The sequence below is a fragment of the Westerdykella ornata genome (genome assembly GCF_010094085.1).
Source record: "Westerdykella ornata strain CBS 379.55 unplaced genomic scaffold EI97scaffold_7, whole genome shotgun sequence".
Lineage (NCBI taxonomy): Eukaryota > Fungi > Ascomycota > Dothideomycetes > Pleosporales > Sporormiaceae > Westerdykella > Westerdykella ornata.
The window spans coordinates 45,082-68,618 of NW_022986857.1; the positions used below are offsets into that span (position 1 = coordinate 45,082).

General features: G+C 53.8%; 9 protein-coding genes across 9 annotated transcripts; 2 read left to right on the forward strand and 7 right to left on the reverse strand.

Moving 5' to 3' along the window:
- Window positions 1–1,200: 1,200 nt before the first annotated feature.
- EI97DRAFT_374966 (MFS general substrate transporter) lies at window positions 1,201–2,704 on the forward strand (the record flags this gene model as incomplete). The annotated part of the gene is made up of 2 exons (XM_033795478.1): window positions 1,201–1,375; window positions 1,434–2,704. The coding sequence occupies 2 exons, from the start codon at window positions 1,201–1,203 to the stop codon at window positions 2,702–2,704; spliced, it is 1,446 nt and encodes a 481-aa protein (XP_033654845.1).
- A 116-nt stretch (window positions 2,705–2,820) lies between these two features.
- EI97DRAFT_287266 (putative alpha-xylosidase) lies at window positions 2,821–4,504 on the reverse strand. Its single transcript, XM_033794418.1, has 4 exons — window positions 4,372–4,504; window positions 3,959–4,317; window positions 3,450–3,909; window positions 2,821–3,382 (listed from the first exon to the last, which is right to left on the reverse strand). The coding sequence occupies exons 2-4, from the start codon at window positions 4,158–4,160 to the stop codon at window positions 2,938–2,940; spliced, it is 1,107 nt and encodes a 368-aa protein (XP_033654846.1). The 5' UTR covers window positions 4,161–4,317; window positions 4,372–4,504; the 3' UTR covers window positions 2,821–2,937.
- A 988-nt stretch (window positions 4,505–5,492) lies between these two features.
- On the forward strand, window positions 5,493–5,952 carry EI97DRAFT_466197 (uncharacterized protein; the record flags this gene model as incomplete). Its single annotated transcript, XM_033801524.1, has 1 exon — window positions 5,493–5,952. The coding sequence occupies exon 1, from the start codon at window positions 5,527–5,529 to the stop codon at window positions 5,950–5,952; it is 426 nt and encodes a 141-aa protein (XP_033654847.1). The 5' UTR covers window positions 5,493–5,526.
- A 902-nt stretch (window positions 5,953–6,854) lies between these two features.
- Window positions 6,855–7,708, reverse strand: EI97DRAFT_374809 (glutaredoxin domain-containing protein; the record flags this gene model as incomplete). The annotated part of the gene is made up of 2 exons (XM_033795470.1): window positions 6,855–7,198; window positions 7,258–7,708. 2 exons carry the CDS (start codon window positions 7,706–7,708, stop codon window positions 6,855–6,857), a joined length of 795 nt encoding a protein of 264 aa, XP_033654848.1.
- Window positions 7,709–8,419: 711 nt separating this feature from the next.
- EI97DRAFT_395944 (uncharacterized protein) lies at window positions 8,420–11,512 on the reverse strand. The gene is made up of 2 exons (XM_033796327.1): window positions 11,265–11,512; window positions 8,420–11,211 (listed from the first exon to the last, which is right to left on the reverse strand). The coding sequence occupies exon 2, from the start codon at window positions 11,153–11,155 to the stop codon at window positions 8,909–8,911; it is 2,247 nt and encodes a 748-aa protein (XP_033654849.1). The 5' UTR covers window positions 11,156–11,211; window positions 11,265–11,512; the 3' UTR covers window positions 8,420–8,908.
- Window positions 11,513–12,017: 505 nt separating this feature from the next.
- On the reverse strand, window positions 12,018–13,368 carry EI97DRAFT_432188 (cytosolic Fe-S cluster assembly factor NBP35). The gene is made up of 2 exons (XM_033798110.1): window positions 13,207–13,368; window positions 12,018–13,138 (listed from the first exon to the last, which is right to left on the reverse strand). Exons 1-2 carry the CDS (start codon window positions 13,289–13,291, stop codon window positions 12,201–12,203), a joined length of 1,023 nt encoding a protein of 340 aa, XP_033654850.1. The 5' UTR covers window positions 13,292–13,368; the 3' UTR covers window positions 12,018–12,200.
- Window positions 13,369–13,537: 169 nt separating this feature from the next.
- EI97DRAFT_432189 (ubiquitin-activating enzyme E1) lies at window positions 13,538–17,253 on the reverse strand. Its single transcript, XM_033798111.1, has 3 exons — window positions 16,961–17,253; window positions 13,846–16,811; window positions 13,538–13,798 (listed from the first exon to the last, which is right to left on the reverse strand). The coding sequence occupies exons 1-3, from the start codon at window positions 16,964–16,966 to the stop codon at window positions 13,660–13,662; spliced, it is 3,111 nt and encodes a 1,036-aa protein (XP_033654851.1). The 5' UTR covers window positions 16,967–17,253; the 3' UTR covers window positions 13,538–13,659.
- Window positions 17,254–17,544: 291 nt separating this feature from the next.
- EI97DRAFT_441381 (uncharacterized protein) lies at window positions 17,545–18,989 on the reverse strand (the record flags this gene model as incomplete). The annotated part of the gene is made up of 2 exons (XM_033799696.1): window positions 17,545–17,645; window positions 17,987–18,989. The coding sequence occupies 2 exons, from the start codon at window positions 18,987–18,989 to the stop codon at window positions 17,545–17,547; spliced, it is 1,104 nt and encodes a 367-aa protein (XP_033654852.1).
- A 121-nt stretch (window positions 18,990–19,110) lies between these two features.
- On the reverse strand, window positions 19,111–21,703 carry EI97DRAFT_432192 (choline dehydrogenase). Its single transcript, XM_033798112.1, has 5 exons — window positions 21,429–21,703; window positions 20,647–21,366; window positions 19,729–20,596; window positions 19,461–19,675; window positions 19,111–19,202 (listed from the first exon to the last, which is right to left on the reverse strand). Exons 1-4 carry the CDS (start codon window positions 21,460–21,462, stop codon window positions 19,600–19,602), a joined length of 1,698 nt encoding a protein of 565 aa, XP_033654853.1. The 5' UTR covers window positions 21,463–21,703; the 3' UTR covers window positions 19,111–19,202; window positions 19,461–19,599.
- Between the last annotated feature and the right edge of the window lie 1,834 nt (window positions 21,704–23,537).

Sequence of the window (23,537 nt, forward strand, 5' to 3'; positions counted from 1 at the left end):
GTACATGGCGTTCGGCTTCCCCTCTCAGCTGCGGGACCGCGCAAGAAGATCCCGAGGTAACTTCGTCTTGTCCTTGCAACCAACCTGTCAAACCTCATCAAAGATGGAGCCTCAAATCGCCATTGCGCGTAACGCCTATAGTATCGCCGGGCTTCTGCAATATGACGCCTCGCCTGTACTTCAACGAGGCGCATCATGCCCTCCGATGTCAAGGTCATGGAATTAGGAAAGATTGATGACCCTACATCTGCAATAGGACATATAGCGGACATGTCTATGCGCAGACGGTACTGAAGGGGTTCTTGCTCCATGTACGTATTGATATGTTTGAAGAATACCAGAGTCTCTCTGAAACTGACAACTACTGCTTCAGATCATCACCGGATAGTTCAATCTAGGAGGAATCCGATCAAGCATGATTATTCTTGCACACTCGGAAAAGTTCAAGGATAGCTACAAGTACTGCACACGCACAGTGGCCGTGTTCCAGTCTCCAGAGGCCGGCACTGATTACTGGTAACTGGAGTTCTCCGTGCTCTCCATTATCTTTCCCATTATCATGGAGTCCATGGACTGAGCGACTGTTTACGGAGTATGTGCCTGTCTAGGCGTAGTCGCGAATTGCGCGATTGATATTGGTCAGCAGTCAGCACATCTCTATCCTATCCAGAGAGTAACCCTGACGAGACACGTCCAGAGCACAATACCAGCACCACGGTAAACCCCAACCCCAACACCGATGATTCCGACACAAGAATTCCACTGCTATCTATAGGCAAGTGGTTTTTGTGCCCATGTCCAAGCTCGCCCTTGATCGTGTTCCCATTACACTTGCCGAAGAAGATGGAGCTTTCGTACATCTACATAGGTAAGTATCCTTAGCGCTCGCTTGCAGTTAGGCGGAAAATGTCCTCATTCAAACCTCTATCACGCAATGCGGGACCGACCGGCATGGGTAAGGCAAAGCTTCTGGATTTTCGACCGCCAAGCCAATGGAGATAATCCGCGATACGGATTCAAATTCTCGTTCTCGGAATGCATGAGTCGGAAGACGGGTGTATGATATGTGTGCGACTAGATGGTGGGGGTACGGATGGAATATTAATATCAAAGCTCTTCTATCCGTATGTCGGGAAGATGTACTCGTTGCATCTCATCGCCTAGGTTGCGCACAGGTTGTGAAGACTACTGGAGCAAGAGATGCCTGAAATACAAGAGAATCATAAGGCGAAAAAGGACAGCGAGGTCCAGGCCGGGGAAACTGTCTTCAAGCCAGTGTCAAGATTAACAAGATGGTATCGAAGTCCACTTTTCAACGTCATCATGGTTGGATTGATCTCCTTCACCCAACCCGGCATCTGGAATGCCCTCAACAGTGAGCCAGCCTCCCCTTCAGCATACTCCTTAGAAACCCCTCTACTAACAAAACCCAGACACGGGCGCAGGCGGACAACAAGAGCCCTACCTCGTCAACGGCGCCAACTCGCTCACCTTCGGAATCATGGCCTTCGGCTGCTCCATCTTCGCGGTCCTATCCAACAAATTCGGTCTCAAGACCGTGCTCATCCTCGGAACCCTAGGCTACGCCCCCTACTCGGCGTCGCTTTACGTCAACAACCGCTACGGCACCGAATGGTTCGTTCTCTTCGGCGGCGCCACCTGCGGGATTGCCGCCTCCGCGCTGTGGGCTTCTGAAGGCGCCATCGCGCTAGGCTACGCAGACGTCAAGGAACGCGGTCGATTCACGGGGATATGGCTCGGGCTGCGCGAACTGGGCCAACTGATCGGCTCCTCGATCCAACTCTCCCTCAACGTCAGAGACGGCAAGCGCGGAAAGGTAGGCTACACGACCTACCTCGTCCTCATCGGGATCCAATGCGCCGGCCTCCCCCTCGCCATGTTGGTATCACCACCCCAAAAGGTCCTCCGCGCCGACCGCCGCAAGCTCTCCGACCCAACAACAAACACCAACCTCAAGAAGGAATTCGCAAAATGGTGGCGCCTCCTCCGCACCAAGCAATTCTTCCTCCTCATCCCCATCCTCGTCGGCTTCAACTGGAACAACACCTACCAAGGCATCTACCTGACAAAGTACTTCAGCGTCCGGTCGCGTGCCCTAGGTGCCCTGTCCTCCGGCCTCGCCGCCACAGCCGCAAACATCTTCTGGGGCTGGTTCTACGACCTCAAATACTTCAGCCGACCGCAACTCGCAAAACTCACCTGGTCCCTCTTCTCCATCGTCATGCTCGCCCTCTTCGCGTGGCAGGTCGTGAACGAGAAGAGATATGCCGATGCTGCGCCAAAGGTCACGCTCGACTGGGCGCAACCGGGTTTCGGCCGCGGGTTCGCCGTCAATGTGCTCTTCCGGTTCATGAACGAGTCGCATTACATGTTTGTGTATTGGATCCTTGGGACCTTCTTTGATGATATTGAGACGTTGACGCTCGGGGTTGGCCTGGTGAGGACGTTTGAGTCGGTAGGATCGGCTATTGCGTTTGGTGTTGGGGCGGCGAAGGTGAAGCCCATGGTGAATTTGATCATCGCGTTTGTGGCGTTTGTGGTGTGTATTCCCACTACGTTTGCGGCGGTGTTTTTGGTACCCGAGAGGCCGGTGGATGTAAGGAAGTTGGAAGATGATGGCGCGGATTCCGCGGACACTGACAAGGATGTGACGCCGGGGAAGGAGCTCGTCGAGAAGGCGTAGGAAAATGTATGACAAGCAGTTGAAAGGGAGGACGAGGACGATGAGGAAAGGGTATGGCATTTAGAATGGCTCTTAGCCGACGAATTTTGATCGTAATCATTGACCAATACTATAGCTTTGGAAGGCTGTCACCGAAGCAGTGCTCTGAATCACTGAGTATACAGAGCCGTTCGTCCATCAGAGGATTCAGATGGCGTATTATCAGAACTATATCTCTGCGCTGCCAGGCAGGTTCAACGCTCTGACCACTGGTTCTCGATATCTGTGGTTACTGTAATCAACCCGCTTCGAGGATGTCTGACTCCATTCCCATGGCTCGCAAATGCGAGAGTGCTTGTGTCGATGCTCCCAGCCTCATCATCATCCAACTCTTTGAATCCCTTCGTATGCGTGCTCCTGTTTGTGAGAGGCAAAGCTCCAGTTCCATCCGCGCCAGACCTTCCGGTTCGATAACCTGTGCTTTGAGAGCGACCGTGACCGCCTCTTCGGGGTCCCAAAGGGCAAAGTAAGGTGAAACGCTCCAGCAAAGGTCGGTAGGACAGGAGGCATGCAGAAATCAGATATGATCCAGGTTCGACAAGAGTCCAGAAAATCAACTCCACTGCATCCCAGGTTGTGTCTTTGAATAAGTCGGTATGTAAAAATGTCTGGAACCTAAGTATGGAAGTAATCAGTCCGCTTAAACGTACGTTAGTGTGGATGTCTGTAATGCAAAATATCTTCTGAGGTTGTAGATCCAGCTTACCTGCTCCCGACGAGAAAGGTAAATGTGAGACCAAGCTTGATGCGCAGTGTATTGTGGAGGCCCCATACAACTGGTAACGGAAGAGCCAGCATGATAATGTCTGTTACAATGTTGGGAAGCGTCGCCCAGGTGAAGAACAGTTCCCTATTGATGCAGGTAGCCCCGGGAACTATTGGGTTGTAGTTTGCTTCGAAGGGCCGACACGCGGCAAGCAAAACAATGGTGTTGCAAACTATCTGGCCGACAAGAAATGCCGCTAAAGCCCACGACATGATCCGGAATTTGCGCGTGGCAAAGACGTGGTGATAGAGTACCAGGATAGCCAACTTGGGGATAACAGACGCGAAAGCGTATATCACTGTTATTGCCAGCAGGTATTTGAACCAAGCGAAAAGCTTAGCCGGATCATGGACTTTGAGATAATCGACATGGTATCCAACCCCAGCTTGAGGGACAGTAGCTGCTACTTTTTAGTCCAGTTTGCCTTTGGAGGCATGATTCCTACTCACCGACTCCGACACTCGAGAGGATGATCTGAAGTACAAGAGACAAAAGAACCAGGGCATCTTCCAACGTGTATTTAGTACCAACAACAAACCTACGAGCATAAAAACGTAGAAGGACAGCGATAGTCTGAAGCGGGATAAACACGGCCGTAAAGATAACCAGTTTCCACCCGATGTAATCAGGCGAAGTCGAGAGGTCTGACATCCTGTCGAAGGTTCGATCCTATGAAGCGCGCAAGTTTGACTGCAACAAGAGAAATGAATGGCGAGGTATATGCATACACTGGGCAGGCAATACTCGCCTCCCGCTGAGTCTCGGGACCCTGTAACAGTCGCGGAGGCGGACTTCATCAAACCTGCATCTTGATCCCGGACCGTTAATTCAATGGAGCTGTGGTGGGTTCAGTCTCACCCACCCTGGGGTATTATTAAACTTCCGCTTGAGAGGAAGTAGAGAAACAAATCTTCTCCTGGAGAAGGATGCGAGGCGGTTCACTGCATCTGCCGATAGGTACTGCAAATCCACTTGCGTGCTGCAATACCCTTCACAAGGGTTGGTTTTAATTGCCGTTGGCATCCTGGATCAACGGGCGGAGCTCGAGGTAGTTTGCGTCGGACCTTGTCATCATTGGCCGCGCGAACATCACGGAGTTGGGGAACTCGGATCGACCCAGTCCACGCCACAATCAAATGCTTTCTAATCCTACGGGTAAAGCATTTTTTTTGTTGGCTAGGCCTCAAAAGTTGTTATTCTCGTCCCTGCATCAATGAGTTTGGTACGCTTTGCATCCTCTCACTCCCGAGGTCCGTAGCCCTGCACTACGCCGCACATACAGATTCCCCTGAAGCGTGCCATCCGCGGGGGTTGGGGCCCCCTTCGCCGGGCCGTAGATCTTCAACTGTGGCTACAGCGGGCAGACCCTGGAGCAGTTCAATGTTGGACGTCTGAAGGATGCGAAAGTCCGTCTGGACAGCCCTTACATGAATCTAGGTAGTACCTTCCAATAAAATGACGGAATTGTCCACGCCGTATGCCTGATGCCTCAGTTGCCTCCAGTTGGCTTCAGCTTGCCTAATACCACACGGTACCCTTGGTCCACGATTAATCTCAGTCCGATTGTTAACAGGATTTATTGTTCTGCAACCACGGCGCTTGATATAAACGGAGGTGGCCCAGCGTGCCATGCCACTGGGCTGTGACACAAGGACCAATCATCTGGGACAATGTGAAGTCTTCAAATAATATCGGGTATGTCCTCCTCTTTGGCCTCCCACGGCCTTTCATACTATCTCATCGATCTCGAACTTCCATTCAGAAGGTATTCACCAGCCCGTCAACTACCGGCAATGGCTACAAAGCATGCGCAACTTTCCCAACTGGCGCAATGAACTTGTGCCTAACATTGTTGACTATTTGGCCAAAGTTGTATTACATCCGACCGATTTCGGAACCGCAGTTGATGGGCCTGCTCGATTTCTATTGTAATTCGCAAAGGGCGAGAGGGGGGAAGAGATGCCAGACGGTTATTGGGTTGAGGGGGTCCCGTGGCACTTCAGGTTCGTCGTCGGTGATGCGGTCGCATATATTGGATCAGCCGCTGTTTAACGCTTTGCGCTTCGTAGATTCTACCAGTGGATCTAGCAAATCCGAAACGTCGATTGCACAAAATGCCGACGAGGGGGAGACGGAGACATTGTCGAAGAGGCTAGCCTCCGTAACGTCACTGTCAGCGCAAATAGACATGGTTTTAAAAGACTTCCGGCGCAAGTTGTCGTTCGAGTTGGGCGTCGAAGAAGAAGCGCTGGATCTGACGGGGTCGAGCCACGACATGGGCGTCGACTCGTTGCTGGCGGTGACACTGAGGGGTTGGTTTTGGAAAGAAATGGACGCGAATGTCAGTGTTTTCGATATCATGGCTGAGATTAGTGCTGAAGAGTTGTGTCACCGCGCACTCGACAAGTCTCCACTTCGTATCAGGACTAATGGTGCGGTGTGATAGGAGGGAGGACTGCAGCACGTTACTATAAAATGGACTTCAAAGAATCAGTGATTAGGCCCTGACACTGCTAAGGCTGTAATACGCAATGAAATCCCATGCCGCAAAACAACGACGGGCTGGGACTTGTTTGCAGGGTACTATCATTTTATCCAATACCTAAAATTCTCGATCTGCTTTCCGTAATGACACAGTAGAAATTCATACGTAGACTATAGTTTCTATTGTCGTCTTTCCCACATTCCGTCCATTTCATAGCCTGGTAATAATACCCCCGTCTCTCCAGTACCTCACAAAACAGCGAAACAGTCCCATCTTTTCTCGATCTATTACTACTATCTTCTAACCCCTCACCACCTCTACCTCATACACAGTATCCCCACAACCCCAAAGCCAGGTCCAATTCCCAAGTCCACGCCACAAACCCAACAACCCCCAACCACTCCTCCCTCCAACCACTCCCGTAATCGAAACCAACAACAATCCAAACAACAACCAAAAACAAGGCGCCGCAAAGCATGCTGATGGCGCAGTTCCCAATCCCCCGCCTTGCCAGGAACAAGTTCCAAAACGGGCCTTACCGGCCCATGAATGTATGATGATGATGATGTCCCACTCCAGCCTAAACACCCCAAGAACGCCGGATCAACAAGAACAAAATCCCCTTCTAGAGCCCAGCAAGGACCATCTTACATCTCGCCAAAGCCCACCCCCCCCGCAAGGTTAGCGCGGCTAACGCCAGCAGTCCCGAACGCTTGACCGTTAAAGCCAGAGTCCACTCGATACCAAATCACTGACACGTGAACCGTGACGATATCTTCGCATCCAGAGAGGAGATAGCTCAGTAGCTTCAAAATGTGAAGCAGCAGCTCCAGCAAGGGGTCCTACACTCTTCTCCTCCCTCATCGTAACGCCGCCGGTTCCGACTTCTTCTCCGCATCATTACCCGCAGCCACCTTGACCTCCGTGATGCGGCTCCCACCCATGGTCCGAATCGTCTCTTCCAGCTTCCCAGCCTCATGGAGCGCGGCGATGTCGTCGCTGCCGCCGATGCTGCGGCCCATGATGAGGATGTTCGGGACCGTCCTCCGGTGCGTGCTCTCCGCTAGGGTATCTTGGAGTTTGGCGCCCAAGGGGTGGTGGTCTAGTTCGACGACGAAGGGGGCGGGGGATATCTTGTATGTCTCGAGGAGGAGCTGTTTGGCTCGCTTGGAATAAGGGCAATAGGATTTGGAGAAGATTATCACTTGAAGCGAAAAACATCAGCATAATGACGCTCGAAGAACAGAGGAATCAGTGCCCTACCGGGACTCTTCTTGAGAATCGCATTCAACTCAACCTCGACCTCATGGTCCTCGAGCGTCTCGTGCTCCAACTCGGATGCATCCTTCTCCCTCGTCCGCCCCCCTTGTTTCGCAACCCCGAGCTTCTTGTCCCCGCCCTGCTGCGTGAGCTTCACGCGCCCCGCGACGCTCTTGTCGTCCTCGGTCGTCCCCTCGACGGATTCCAGGTACCGCTGGCTCTTGTCGTCGGCGGCCTTTTTCGCGGCCTCTTCGGCCGCTTTTAATCGCTCGCCTATGTTGGCGGCATCGCGCTCTTTGGCCGCTTCCGCGTACTCCTTTGCTTGTAGGGCCTCCTGTGTTCTGGTGTAGTATTCTGACGAGAGCGTCTCCTCTGCTCCGCGCTTGACATATACGATGACGGCGACAACGAGGAAGGCGGCGAGCACGAAGAGACGCATTCGGGATTTGGGCATGGCGGGCAGTACTGTGTATGCACTGCGGCGTGTGGGATCGGAGAACCGGGGATATTACTTCTTTCCTCCTCCTAGCAGCGATTGTAAATCAAGCCAACCTTATTCCCAGGATTATCGGTAGCACCAGCTCGTGAGTGTGGCCCCCGTCGCAATTCAACAAAACGATGGGGGGAGGTGAAGGTAGAAAAGGGGAGGGAGGAGGTGGGGATGTGGTTGACGTCGATCTACAAGTCTGCCGTGCCGTGCCGCGGCTGCAGGAAGGCGCGTGCACTTTTTCTGGGGAAATCAGAAATCAGGGCACGGACGCGGGGTTCGTGGTCTAGGCCAAGGGGGACTTACCTACAGTGAACGACATCTGCTTGTAGGTAAAGTGCCAATTTATCTTTAGATGGCTCGGCTTGACTCCGTAAACAGACACCTAGGTGAATACAAGCTGTCATTCCCGTCCAACTCCTGCTAGTAGATCCTAGCAGGCAAGGTAAGTAGCTTCTCAGTAAGAAGTTCGTTCTACTTAGGTCTATCTATACTCCAAGCCGAAAATTATCAGACATATTCATACACATTCCCCAAGAACTACCTAGGTAGATAGTTTCTATCATATTTTGGCACTTTACCTAGATACTGTACATCATCCACGTAGTTGGCGCGGCTGTCTGTTACCGTTGTGTTCTCGACATTCACTCTTCAAAGACAGATAGCGAACAAAGTCCACGTCCTTTTTTTTTCTCTTATCTCTTTTGATTCACACCCTCAGATGCCGGGCAGGATTGTTTTGCTAGTAACTTTTATACCACACAGTATACTCTACGTCCATAAAGTAGAGAGACGCCTGACATTCCACCTCATTACCCAACCTTCCACTCCCAATCTTACCCTAGGTCTGCCGAACACACGCGTGTAATAGCGGCAGGAATATCCACCCTAGCTAAACCGTACAACAAGAACTACACCTACGACCAAAGAACATCCTGCAAGAGCTAATGATGAAATTCAAACCCAAAACGAAGCAATGAGAATCAACAAAAGACGGGTATCCTTCACCTCAACCTATACTCCCTCCCTCCAAACTCAATTTGCGCAAGCCCAACCACTCACATCTCCCTTCTTCCATTCTTCCCTTCCCCATCACCCATTAATTACCTCCTACCCCCCATCCATTTCTCCGTCTCTCCCCCAAAACCTCCCTCTACTTCTTCAACCCTACCACCGCTCCCCCTGCTCCACAAACCCCCCACCCTCCAACGCCGGCACACTGAACCCATACCCATCCGTCCTGCCCGCCGGATCCCCCTGCCGAATCTCCACCCTCAGCGTGACATCCAGCCCGTACGGCCCGCACAGCCCCGTAGCCGTCAACCCCTGCGCAGCCGGATGCTCGGTCCCTGCGCCGTGCTCCCCCGCGTGAATCGGTTTGCGGTGGTTGTACCGTTTGTCCGGGGGCGGGGACGAGCTGTGCGTTTGCTGTGCGGAGACTGCGCCGGTGGAAGCGTTAGGCTCGACGGGAGTGGGCGCGGCGCCTTGGGCGGGAGCCGGGGCGGAGGAGGACAGCGTGGGAGTGGGATTCGACTCGGCGATGATGGCGTAGTTGCGCGAGGGCATGGTGGCGTGGTTCCAGTCGCTCGTCTTCCTCGATACCTTAGCCTCGTGCGCGACGGCGCCGTTGGTCACGCCGTTGCCGTTTGCGCCGTGCGCTGCCCCCTTGCCCGGGTCGCGGTTGAAGATCTCCAGCAACGTCTCGTCCGTGTCCTGGTCCAGGTGGTGGATCTTGTTGCGTCGAGCGAGGAGGTTGGCGATCGCCTGCGGAGGCGGCTTGTTCGTGATGGCCGAGCTGATCACGTTGGGCATGTACCGGAAGTCCTGCTCCGCGGGGATGCCCAGCGTGGGATTCGAATAGAAGCGTCCCACGGCCGCGAGATGCACGTCTCCCCCCAGAATCGTGATGCGCACGCTGTGTGTCCTGGACAAGTTCTGCAGCATGAGCACGAGTTCCCTGCGCTCGCGCTTATGTTGGTGCGCGGTATAATGGTCATCCAGGTCGTCGAGCAGATCGACGTTTCCGTCGAACTTGTTGAAGACGGTGCCGCCGAAGCCGAAGCGTCGGTTGAGGAACTTGATGGGCGCGATGATGGGGCTGGAGAAGATATTCTCGAGCCACTGGAGGCGGGGGTAGGCAATGGGGACGCCGAGGAGGAGAACCAGGTGCTTGATGTCGCGGTTCGCCGAGAGTTCTCTGTTGAGGCGGCCGAAGATCTTTGCGTACGTTTCTGGGTAGTTGATTTGGTGGCGTGTGCGCTCGATGCGGGCGTCGATGCCGCAGAAGGCGATGCGCGCCCCAAGCTGGCAGTAGATGCTGCGGCTCTTTTCCTCCACATAGGGTCCTTTCTGATCGCCGATGATATACGAGGGATCCTCGACGTCGTTGGTCATGACGAAGGTTCCCTTGAGTTGAACGGGGTCGGTTGAGCCGTCAGGGCCAACGTCCATGGTGGTTGGCGCATCGGTGGTATATGTGCTCTTGGGCGGTGCGATATGATGCTGGAACAGCATGTAGTATTTGTGCGCGACACCTCCAATGCCCCTGAAGACGGGGCACCTCATGAAGTGATCCGTATACGAGCCAAAACCGTCAATGATATCATGGTCGTCCCAGATGTTGATCTGCGGAATCTGCCCATTCGCGTCCGCAAACGGCTTCTTGCCGTACCAGCGCACGTAGTTCTGGTAATAGTACTCGTCGCACTCCTGGCGCAGCTTCTCGGGGAAGGGGAATGTGTGGCGCTTGTGCGGGTTGCCGATATCCGTCCATGGCTTCAGAGGCCCGTCGACGCGCACGCCGTCGTTGTAGATCTGGTCGCCGCCACCGATCATGACATGGAAGGGTTTGACCTCATGCATGCGCAGGACATCGTTCCAGAGCGCGGGCCCAGCCCACGACTCGACGTCGGTGCCCACACTGAATCCGTTGCAGGAGTGGAACAGAATGCGCATGGACTGGTCGACGGGAGGGACGGCGAAAACCTGCGGCTTCTGCGGCGTGGACTCTGCATCCTGATCCAATCCTCGGAACCTGTATTCCCAGCGCGACTCGAATTTTTGAAAGGGTACGTGTATGAGGAATCGCCAGAAGGCCTTCCCAGGATCTTCGTACAGCTTCTCGCCTTTCACGACCTCTGACCAAGACCCCGAGAACGACGTCTCAGGCTCCTCTGCGCGGACGGCGCCCGCAGGCGCAAGTGTCAACTCGGGTTGGCGCTGTCCGGGTGTGGTGACGACGAGGACGCTGCCGTGCCAGTTGGGACGTCCGCTCTCGACGTCGCTCATGTGCTTGTAGTTGAGGAGTGGGCCGCAGATGATATCCACCTTGTGGGGCGTGTAGTCGGCCGCCGGGCCGGTCCCGAGTCCTTCGACTCCGGCTTGGGCGTGCTGGGTTTGAGGGAGGCCGTCCATTGTGGAAGCGCGATGCGTTCAAACTGTATAATTGATTGCGAAAGTCGACCTTGTTTCTGTGAAGCTCAACGTCAGGAACATGTCAGCGCACTGGACGCAGTAAACATACCTCCTTTCCACCAGAAGTCGTGGCGCAACAGCAGTGGAGCTGAAGCGCTCAGCAAGAGCTACAGTTCGCGATTGAGCCAGCCGCACGCGGCGAGAGAGCTCTCAGAAAGCGAGGAGGATGAGAGCTGAGCTGATCCTTCGGGCGCAGGCAGAGCTCAGTAATTGTATATTTCGTATGCGGACGGATCGACAACAACAAGGAAATTGGAGTCCGAGTGTTGTCACTCTCATCTTATGCCAAGGGGGCTGGGGATGGGGATGGGGGAAGCGGCTAGCCGGGCGATGACATCGTCCTGCATGCAGCGTGCGGAGAAGCTATGGATCTGCTGCTTTTAAAAGGAGACGAGCGATGAAAGAGGTAATTGGTGCTGTTAGCCTCTCTATTTATTGGATGTGGTATTTCAATGACAATTGTTCTTTCTCGTCTTCTATTATTCGGACTTTCAATGCTGCTGGTCCCTGCGTCAACATAACACAGAATCCTGGAGCGGATCACAGGTGGCCCAAGCTCCCGTTTCAACGACGACGGGACGGAAGTGTGGCGTCAGTTGGTGGCTGTGTGAGAGGCGGTGCAAATCATCTGCTAATCCAAAAGGGGAAACTTCCTAGAAGCAGCACCTGGGCAGGTCCACGTGTGAACTCGGGTACGAAGAATGCGATTAGGTCATTCCTCGGTGCAGGAAGTAGATGAGATGGATGGATTTCTTCTAGTATTGGCAGGAGTGCGTTCAGCTCCCATGGTGTTCGCTGACCTAGGTTGCGTCATTGTGTGAAGATGAATAGAGAGCAAATAGCAGAGGGCCCGGAGTTTCTATCAGCCTATCTACATCTTATCCTCACACGTCGAACCCAATGATGCGATAAAAGTTCTCCTAAATCCATTACCAAACGCCGCCCAATGCAACCGCTGAAAACCAAATCATATGGATATGCAACCCTAAACCTCCACCACAACACTCTCCCCCTTCAACCCCAACTGCACGCCCACATCCCTCACCACCTGCCTAATCGCCTCACAAGCCGGACTATCCGGATACGCCTCCAAAAACGACTCGCCATAATCACACGCCATCCCGATCCTCGGATCCAGCGGCACCGCGCCCAAGAACGGAATGCCTTCTTCCTCAGCCAACCTCCTCGCACCCCCCGTACTCGGCCTGAAAATCTGACTCTCATGTTTACACCCCGGACACACGAACCCAGACATATTCTCCACGATCCCCAGGATCGGAATTTTGGCCTTTCTACAGAAATCAATCTCCTTGCGCACATCCAACAGCGACACCTCCTGCGGCGTCGACACCAGCACCGCGCCGCTCACCCCGCTCTCCTTGAGGAACGAATTCACCGATAAATGCTCGTCGCTCGTTCCCGGAGGCGTGTCCACGATCAGGAAATCCAGATCCCCCCACACCACCTCCATGAGGAACTTCTTGATGAGACCGTTCTTCTTCGGTCCCCGCCAGATGACCGCGTCGTCCCGTCCGGGCAGCATAAACTGCACGCTCATGACGCCTAGGTTGTCGCTGACCCATACGGGCTCCCACCCCGCGCTCGTCACATGGATCGTCTCGTCCTCGACGCCCATCATCTTGGGGATGCTCGGGCCGCAGATGTCCGTGTCCATGAGGCCGACGGTGACGTTGGGGTCGGCCGCGAAGCCGTGAGAGAGCATCGTGCTGAAGGTCGATTTACCGACGCCGCCTTTGCCGGAGAGCACGAGGATCTTGTGCCGGACCGACGAGAGCCGCGAGGTTATGGTGGGTATGTCGGGGTCGGGTCCCTTTGGTGCGGACGCGCATATCTTCTGGTTGGGGCAGCCTGCGCACGAGTCGGCGACGCCGGCTTGTTGGGATTCGGGGCCGGGACAGTGTTCTGTGGAAGTGTGTTAGAGTTGCGCTGCGAGATGGCTAATGGAGAACGTTGGAGTATGAGGAACGTACCAGGTTCCGGTGCGACCAGGTTGGGCTTCTCCTGCAGTGGTGCATCAAGATCCACCTGCGTCGGCTCTTCCAGCGAAGGTGCCATTGGAAAACTTAATCAAATGAGTGTGCTATGTCGGAGGAGAGTGTTTGGGTGAGGAGATGGGTTTATTTTTATTTCCTTTCGAGGCTTGATAATCAAGTTCCCCGCTCTGGACCGGCATCTGCCAGGCCATTCGCCACCCTCATTCCGAGCTCGGAACCAGGGTAGCCCGTACCCCGCCACACCATCATATGCCATAACGTATTGGTAGCTACCAAGTCTACATATATCACAGTGGTGCGATGCCCGGCGTGCGATAACAATTCTATTGCTTGATGCCAAACTAATACTCATCTATGTTTATCTAAGGGTCCCTTCCCTTAATCCAAGGCCCTAAATCACCAGTCCCGTCTTGCAATCGTAGAGGATGCTCATACTCGCCGCCTGACCATGACATACGGAACCTCAACGTCCTCTCCAGTCTGATCTTCGGCCGTGATCTCGAAAATGACATTCTTCTGGTGCGCTGGAAGCGGCTTCTTGGAGACGAGCTCGACGACCTTTGTCATGCTGCACATGGTTAGCACAAGTATCGAAACGTCAAAAGGACGACTTACGGAAGGGGCAGGCGATCCTGCAGCTTGGACGGCCCATAGAAGGATGCATATAGCAAGCTCACACCAGAGCTGACCATGGTGACATCGAGTCCCCGCTCCTTAAAGTGCTCCACAAACTCTTCCAGAGTAATGTCATCCACCTCGAATCGATCCCACAGCTTGTCAATCGTGACCTTCTCGCCGTCCTTGCCGATATAATGTCCCTTGGGGCTGGCAATGGGCTCGCTGAAGCCGAAGAAAGGCAGGGCCAGGTTGACGAACCCGTTCTTGTACTGCTCAATGTCCGTCTTGCCATCGAGGATCTTGTACAGCTCCAGGTTCACTAGACCAGTAACGAGCGCCGTGGTTGTGGCAATGGCGGGAATAATCTTGCCGGCGATGAACTTCGTCTTGTGCCGATCCGCTGGCTCAATCTTGTAGTTTTCCGCACGGAGATTGCTCGCAGCTGTGATGAAATCGATGTGATGATTCGTGTCATCGTCCTTCTCGAATTCAACAGGCTCGAGTCTGAAGCCAGCTAGAGACTTTGGTTGAGGCAACTTGGACACAATGTCGCCCAGCGCATCACCATCTTGAGTGGCACCAGTAGGCTGGGGCTCAGGGTCGGCATCGCTCGCCTGGATTTTGACCGTTGGATCGGGATGGAAGTCCGGGACAATCATATCATCCAACACTCGCAGATAGTGCTCCTTGTCAACGCCCTTGGAGTTGATACCGTAGTTGTAGGCATGTAGGATGGCAGCAGCCTCAATGTAGGTGAAATGCGTAGGATTGGAGGCATCGAACTTGAGCGGGTCTGGCGCACGCTTGGGTCCCGACCAGAACGGCTGGCCAGAGCTAGTCATTGCGTCCTTGGGGAAGTTGTACAGCAGCTGCTGGATGGCATGGTTGTAGTTCTTCTCGAATTGCATGCGAGCCCAGATGATGCAGTCATCAAACGTGCGTGGCTTCTCCGTCACCAAGAAGTCCCGCAGCGTCTCCAATGTTTGCTTCTCGTTTCCGGCCTGTTTCAGGGTAGAGCTGAGATAGTCGGGCTGCGTCAAATACAAGTTGACGGCTTCGGGGCCCTTGACAAAGAATGTATCAAACGACTCGCGCGCCCAAGCAATCGTGTGCTCGATACGGTTGGGGAAGCTGCGCAGCGTGCACATTGGGAACGACTTCTCGGGAGGATCCTGCGAGGACGAGTATGACTCCGTAATATGCGGTATAATGACTTGCGTGTTCCCTTTGGTGCCCAGGGTTCCGCTGTCAAGGAGTGGCTTCCGGAAGAATACACACCGGCGGTCGACATATGTACGTGCTTCGACGTTGTCCAAGGCGTTTGTGACCGCGTCCAAACTCTCCCAAAACTCTTCGTTGAAGATATCCTCTGTTTCGGGCCCAACTTTGTCCTGCAGAGGGACAATATGCCCCTTCAGATCAGGGTTCATTGCCACGACAGCTTTCGCAGCCGCAGTGCTCTTGGGATTACCGACATCTGCCGGCCTGAAGAGGAATTGGCGGTTCAGATTGCTCTTCTCAATCGAATCGTTGTCCGTCACGGTAATCTTACCGTTCGGCCCGGTTCCCAAACCCATCATCGCCCAATTCTTCAACATCTCGCAACCAATGGCGCCCGCACCAACGAGGAACTCCTTGACGTTCGCGATCTTTTCCTGGAACTGCTTTCCAAACACGGCAATCTGGCCGTCATATCGCGAACCGATCGGCTGGCAGTCTTCCTCTGAGCGAGACGAATTGGCAGGGAGAGATTCCAAAGAGTCGAAGTAGAGGAACTGTACGATCGGGTGGAACTTTCCGGATACAGACTTGAGCACCTCCTGTGCAGCCATACCTCCGAAAAATGCGGCGACCGGGCTGAGATCTCCACGTGCTTGGTAGCTAAGCTCTGTGATGAGTTTCTCGTCAAGTTCTACTTTGTCTTGTTTTTGCGAAGCGAGTTCACGAGAAAGCTTCAAGACCTCAGCCGCGTCTTCAGCATTGTGGGGCCGTGGAAATTCTCCGTTGTGGGCCTCTGCAAATGCATGAAGGGCTTGGATACCAATGTGCAACTGGTCTGGTCTATCGAATTTAGCAAAATCTGAGATGACATGGGTGGGCTCCTTGAGTTGTTCCCTATAGGATTGGAAGTCGATTATCTTCGGCATCTTGACCTGGATGTATTGTCCTCCGCGCTTGTACTCCCCAAGGTCGGAGACATCGCCAATGGAGAAGGTATAAGGGCCCTTCACTTCAATCTTGCGCGGCGCACAACCATTCAGACCCTCCATGCCTTCAACCTCGGAGAATGTGACATAGTCCCCATCTTCAAGCCCATGCCGCGTTTCGTCCAGAGCCGATACCAGGCCGTCCGAAGTGATTCCCGCAACAATCCCAGTGTTGGCATTCTCGCCAGTGGGATCCCCGACGGTGAAGTTCTTGCCGAAGTCCGTGAATATATAGCCGAACAAGCCAAAGGTGTCCGTGATGACAAGGTAGATACCGTTCTCGTGGCAATAATCGGCAATCTTGATCTGGTCCTTCAGCGGAGTGTCCGTAAGGACAATGCACTCAAACCGCTTCAACTTGGAGAGGTCCGATGTTAGGTCTGGTTCAGACAACTCGTGAACGGGAGTATATGGATTGAGTTCAGCGACTCGTGGAACGGTGACGGAGGCGCGGGGCTTCCCTACATCCTCGGGGGTAAGAAAGAACTGTGAGGATAGATCTGCGAGAGCCGCAGGTTTTGGATCGTATAACGTCAACGACTTGACACCGGCTAGAGCAATGTTCTTCGCGATCTCAACACCAAGACCTCGCAGTCCAGCAACGAGGACGTTGGAGTTGCCCATTCGCTTCATGGCTTCGTGGCCAAGGACATAGAGCTGACGGCTGTAGAGAGACTCGTCGATCTCGCCTTGCGCATCCTTGAGCCGCTCGGCCGCAGCGGCAGCCGCCGCTGGATTGTCGAGTTGCATGTTATCCTGGTGGAGAGGTTAGCGACCCTTCGACGGAGTGAGTCATGCAGAGGTTTGGTTCCTCAGGGTGGCGGATGTTTATGAATTCACTCTACAGCAACAACAGCAGCGACGCGGCCCGTCGAGCTTCTGCCTGCGGAGCATGTCCGACTCACCTGCATGATCTTCTTCTGCGGACTGCCTAGGTCCTCGCCGGAATACCTTCTCTTCCCCAGCTTGCCGACGTTTATGACGCTTCCGAACTGTGATTCTATCCTGCGATTCGGTGCGGGGCGGTGATGACGTTGCAGTGTCGTTCGTCAAGGTTCAATTCCGTTCGGCAAGAGATGCAGGCGGTCGAAGAGAGCGTTGCCAGTGGTCTGGTGGCAGCAGACAGGAAATAAGAAGAATGATGGAGGCGAGTGTTTGTTGCTTCCCACCGCTGGCTGAGTGAGCGGGGAGAAGGTGCTGGACAGCTGCCTCCCAGAACCGCGCTAACTTTATTAATCCTCCATAACATAATCCAGGCCACTTCTTGGCAAGGCGCAAGCGCGGTCGCGCCACGCCAACCTTAGACTTTGCTCACAGCTTTCGTCCCCCACAAGCATATCTTATTCCCATTTCTTTTACCCAGGAAGAGGAGTGCTCCGCGGCCAACGAACATCACCTCTGTTAGAGACGCGCTACCCAGAGCCCTCTGTAGCAGAGTTCCATGATATCTGCCTTAGTTACAGGTTTGGGAGGTAATCCTTATTGATTTTCAATTCATACAGACATGAGGAAAACGATACGATTCATTGAACTTCTCTTCAAAGTCCGACTTCGTTGTATTTAACAGTCCTGTGCCGTTCATTCCATCGTCTACATACCCATAAGTCATATTTTTCATTCGTCGCGTAACCGCCATGATCTCAGTCCACCATCGCTGCTGCCACTTTAACGCACCCATTCGAGAAGTAGTCCCGAGCGCCACCGGAGAGAAAGAAAAGGGAGACACGGAAGAAACATCATGCGCCATAAGAGTCATGCAGGAAGAAAAGTCGTAATTACAAGAAGGGGTACTTGTACACGGAGAAGAGAGCATGGGCATCATCGCCGTGAAGAGTGTCGGGTTGGGCGTGTATGGCGATCGGAAGAGCTTGCGCTGCCTATGAAGACTGTTAGGAGGATGCAGGATCATGGCCATCAGAGGCTGAACTCACTCGTACTTGTGTAGTCGCTGTAATATGCGGACGATCCGGAAATCGTAGTGCTCTTGTCGTCGTGCTTGCGGTCGTGTCTGCGTTTCAAGCCCAAGGCCAAGGCAAGACCACCAAGTGCGGCACCGATGCCCAGGGCATTGCCAAACCCTCCGCCCTTCTTCGGCGGCGGGCGAGCTGGACGCGCAGCCTGCCCGTACCAGCGACGTCCGCCGGCAGCGGAGCCGCTGTGGCTATGGCGATGACGCTCTTCAATGTAGGTCTCTTCGTGAGTATGCCTCCGTTTCTTTCCGAACCCGAAGATGGCCATGATGCTGTCGAAGAGAGCCTTTGCGCAGCAGAACAGGCAGAGGAAGAGCAGCAAGAGGACACCGGCAATGACGCCGATGACGATACCGGCAATCGCTCCGCCGCTGAGGCCTCCGCCGCCTTGCTGTGGAATCGCAGTCCCGCTGCCGGTCGGGATGGGAGTCTTGAAGGGTACCGTTCCTGTAGGTGTGCCGGTCGCCGGAGGAAGCGGAGCGATGCCGGGTGACGAGGATCCTCCGATCAATCTGCACTCCTGGGTGTCTTCGTTGGAGCACCAGTATCCGCTGTCGCAGCAGCCTCCTCCACATGGCACTCGAGCGCCTCCGCAGCTGTTGGCCGTCGGCGCTCCCACAAATGAGCTGTATACGGAAGTCCTCGTCACCGTACCCGTCTCGATCCACGTCGAGGTGAAGAACTGCCAGCTGCCGCTGTTATCGCCGCCGTTTCCCGATATTGGGTCGCAAATGGCCTCGTTTTTTGCGTTGGTGCCGCATTTGGTCCCAGAAGGACAGCATAAGAAACCGTTCCATCCGCACCATAGGGCGCAATCTTGCTGCCTTTTGTCGACCAGGGACTCGTTGTGCAGCTGCCGGTAATCTCCAATATGGACGGGATATGGTTTCGCTATGGCTGCGGGTAGGAGAACAATTGCGACGGAGAGCGCGAGGGCGGGGGAAGCCCCATTGAGAGGCCGCATGGTGGGGAAAGGGCCGTGGAAGGCCGGACGGACTGTCGATAGCTGCTGGAGAAGACAACCACGCTGTCGTCGACGCAGGTTTGGCGGTGAGGGGAGCCGGGTGAAGGTGAGATGATTGAGCTGGCGGGGTTGCGCAAGGGCGGTGATTGGCCGGTTGCGAGCGTGCAACTTTCCTGTCGGCTTCGATGGTGGGAATGAATAATGTCCCACGACCTTCAAAGTCAGCAAAGGAACAGCCTTCGAAGGTGCAAAGAATGCGTAGGAGAGAAGAATGGAAGTGGAGCTTTCGCGGTGCACAAGGAAATGTCTACTTGGATTTGTATGGTGAGGCTGGGGAGTTCTGCTGGTGGCTGGGAACACCAGCCCAACCACCCACTTTGTGTCTCACTATCGCACAGTCCCGTGCGCTCGCAAGGTTGATTTCTTGATGTGGAAATAATAATAGAATTGTTACTGTGTATGATTCCGTACCTGAAAAGCAGGATGCCTCCGTACCTGCATACTCGAGGTTGGTGTTGCGGTGATGATGTCCGTCTGTCCATAAGCGAGTGATTGTCCCAGCAACCACCCCTTCACTTTGTCGCATCCCTCAACCCCACCTCCATGTCCTCTACAGCTCATACTCTGCAATCAGCTTGTCTGCGGCCTTTTGACCGACAAGGTAGGCAGTCGACTGCGTGTGGTTGCTATATCCGATTAGCATCTCGGCAAAGATCTACACAGTTCAAGGAGAACTCACTTGGTAACCACTGGGCAAATCGAAAGATCCGCCACCCGAAGCCCGTCTACACCAAACACCCTAAAGTCCTTGTCCACACATGCCAGCGCATTCTCCTTCTTCCCCATCATGGCCGTCCCATTTGCATGCCACACTGTCGTCACGGTATCCCGCATGAATTCATCGATGCCTTCATCCGAAAGGCTCTTGGGACCGAAGAGGCGGTTCTTGACGTGTTTCTTGATTTCGGGATTCTCGAATACCTTCGTCCAGGTCGCGCGGATTGCTTCTCTCATTATGCGCTTGTCATACGGATGCCTCAGGTACGCCAAATCGATAACAGGCTTGTCCTCGGGGTTCGCTGAGCGGAGCGTAATCGATCCCTCTGCCTGCTCGTTCATCAAGAACGCTATTGCGGAGAGGTAGCTGCTTCCCTCTGGCAGCTTCGTTCCCGGCGGGACCAGGACGCTCTGTACAATGAACTCGAACGTTGGTGTCGCATCCCGTAGCAGATACTCCTGCATTCCCGGGTCCAGCGCCTTGAACTCTTCCATGTCCTCCAGTCCAGGGAGCTTGAGAAATCCACCCCACAAGGCACTATTGTAAAGCGCGAGATTTCCAGTCTTGTCACGGGCCCAGTCTTCCTCTGCCTTCTTCATCAACTCCTCGCTCGTCTCGAAGGCATATCGCTTGTTGTGGCTGTCCTGCACCTCTACACAAAGAATTGTCATGAGATGATCGCGCAATTGCTTCCCCACTCCAGGTAGGTCCTTGACGACCTTGATCCCGTGAGCTTCCAGTTCCTTTGCAGGTCCGATGCCGTTCAACAGCAAGATCTTGGGCGTATCGATGGAGCCACCGCAGAGGATGACGTCCTTGTTAGAAGTCGCTACTTCAGTTAGCATAGAAATTGCTCAGTACTGTATCCAGACAAGTCACCTTTCCGGCCGTCTGCTCTCTCGATGCCTACGACCTTGCTTCCGTCAAACTGCAGACGATATACCGGCTCGCCCGTCCAGATTGTCAGATTCCGAGGCGGGTTCAGCAGATGGGCGTTCGCGCTCGTCGTCCGACCGTCCTTAGAGTACGACGAGGGGAATATGGAGATGCCGATGGGATTCCCAGAATTAGGATCAACATTCAATCTCTCGCCATGCGCCAAAAGGGCCTCCATCGTGGATGCAATGCCCTCTTCTAGCTGAGGCGGCAGCGACACCTTAACCAATCCATCCCGCCCATGATCTTTCACATCCGGCATCGCTAGGTGCGGATAGTGAGACGCGTGGTCGAAGTCGTACTGCTCAATGGCCTGGAACGATTTTTGCACATGTTCCCACTTCCAACTCTTGTCGCCGACCAGATCCGCCCAGCGATTGTAGTCCTCTCGCGACCCGTGCAGGTATACCGCGAAGTTCATGATGCTGCTGCCGCCCAGCCCTTTACCTCTTGTGTAAGGGATCGACCTGTTGTTCAGCTCTTGCTGCGGCTGGGACGAGTAGCCATAGTCCAGGTCCGGACGGAGGGTCGCCGGTGTGTAGCGGTGGAAATGTTCGTATAGGTATTTCCCCTCTGGGCGGTCGCCGGCTTCCACAAGCAACACTGACGGTGCTGAGGGCGCGTTTGCTAGTCGGTACGCAAGGCGACATCCTGCGGTTCCTCCTGTGCGAGATTGTTAACGAAGATGGCGTTAAACCCGGATTCAGAGATCAACCTAGACGAACCTCCAACAATGATGAAGTCGAACGAGTCTGCCATTTCTTTGCGAGCGATGAAAGAGGGGTCTGGTTTGCACAAACTACTAGTCTTCGATGAACATAGCAAAACTATTAATGCGCTCAACAAAGCGGAGCTTGTACTTGCTTTTTATATCATTGCAGGCAACCCACATCTACTTCACCCTCGTACATGTGCATGGGACTAGATCATCACCGACCGACCTCTGATGACTTGGGTTTTCCCGCCGGTACGTACCGACCTGAGTGGCTTCCCCGAGGGGAACTCCGCCGAGCGATCTCCAATCGCCCGCATTCCAGCTTAGGTTCTGGTAATGGTGCTCGTTTCCGGTAGTCGCTAGTTGGCTTGGGGCTTACTCCGTACACTGGAGGGGACGCTTGGGAGGGGCTGGGGACGGATGTTATGGCACGGCTTTGAGGTGATGACGGACGTGGAACGTAGGGGCGCAAGCGCTTACGCATCATAGAGCACAAGCTAGGGTCCTCTACGGTAACTAGATTGCTCGGGCGCGGGGTGGCGTTGTGGAGTAGCTTGTGGTATTTCAAATTATGGCATGGGTAGGTACAGCCTCCTAGTCTTCTCTTCTGCGACAGCCAACTTCATTAGCGCTTCTGAGGTTGATTTCAAATGTGGCTCAATATAGCATGGAGAGGTTACTCCTTCAATAAGCTTTCGCATATCTAAATCTCCTCGGTCTTTGATCGTAAGTATCCCGGCCTGAGGCGAACAATCAAAATTAGGCGCAGAGTGGGCGACCCAGAAAATGCTCCAGGGCGGTGTTGTTGATTTTGTGGGGTGCGGAGTTGCGGAGTTTCTTACTGAGCACTCCGCAGGAGGCTGGGGGTTACGCTAGGATGTACGGGCAGGCGGGGTGACTAATGAATGAGAGGAGGGGTTTTGGCGGATGCTAGTGTGAGGGTATAGGGACGTTTTTGAGAGGGTCTTCCTTCCGAGTTCGCACAATGGGAGGAATGGGTGTATATGCTAGCTTGGTATATAGGCATGTTAGCTAGCGGACTGACTGCAGTTGGCTAGACTCTATGTTTTCTGCAGCCTAGCACATTCACGGATGAATGGGGAATCCGTCCTTTCGTTCTTTTTCTCTTCTTTGTTCCACTCTGCATCTGACGACATAAGGTTCTTGTTTTCTGTTCTCTGTGACAGTATGATGTGTTTAAAATGTGTAACAGGAAGTTAATCCACTCCTGCTGACTCCCACTGGCCTCGAGAGCCGCCTCGCAGCCACTTAGCTGAGCGTCAGGTTTAGAAATGATGTAGAATTCATGCAAGAGTTTGAGAACCGTGAGGATACTCTGCAGCGTGATTCTTAAGTAATAACTCCCGCCTGCGATTTCTACATTGTGTAGTGACGCCCGGCTTTCGATTGTCTCAAGGTACGTTAGTGCCTAGCCCCTGGCATCGCGATCATTTCATCGATGAGCGGAGATGAGTCTTATATGGCGGCTTTCATGATGTGGTATCTGTTGTTGTCACAGCCACTGACGATGTGAGGTGCTCAATTTGTTTGGCTTTTGCATCAGCCGAGAAGGGCTCGTGTCACCTCTTTCCAATCTGATAGGATCTATTTCACAGTTGGGTAGAGAAATATCCTATGTGCCAGATTTGCTGCGAAAAATATCTTGTTTGGTTATAGGTTATTACCATAGGTTATTACCCGAATTTCTGGGCTCCCAGCTTAAAGCGATCTCTCGTAGGAGTCTCATGTGTCTCTCATACCTTGTCTCTCCGACCTTTATATCGGTATTTTCAAACTCGCGCACCCAGTCTTTCCAAGATCATGGGCTGGAAGTCGTAAGTCAGGGCGACCACTGTGTGATTTGTGATGTCTCGCTCGAGGCGGTTTCGAGATGCACTGACCTCGAACTCAACTGAATCGATTCTCTGCTTTCTGTCTCACTCACAGAACTGAAAGAAGCATATATTGGTATCTCACGCTCTATTGAAAGCTTCCAGCCTCCATTACAGGTGCTCGCTGGAGCTCATCAACCACGGCACGTGACTGCGTCCAGCGTGCCTTCCTCGAGAGCAAGCAGCTGCACAGGCGCGTTTGTCTTTTACCTCCTACACTGAGACGC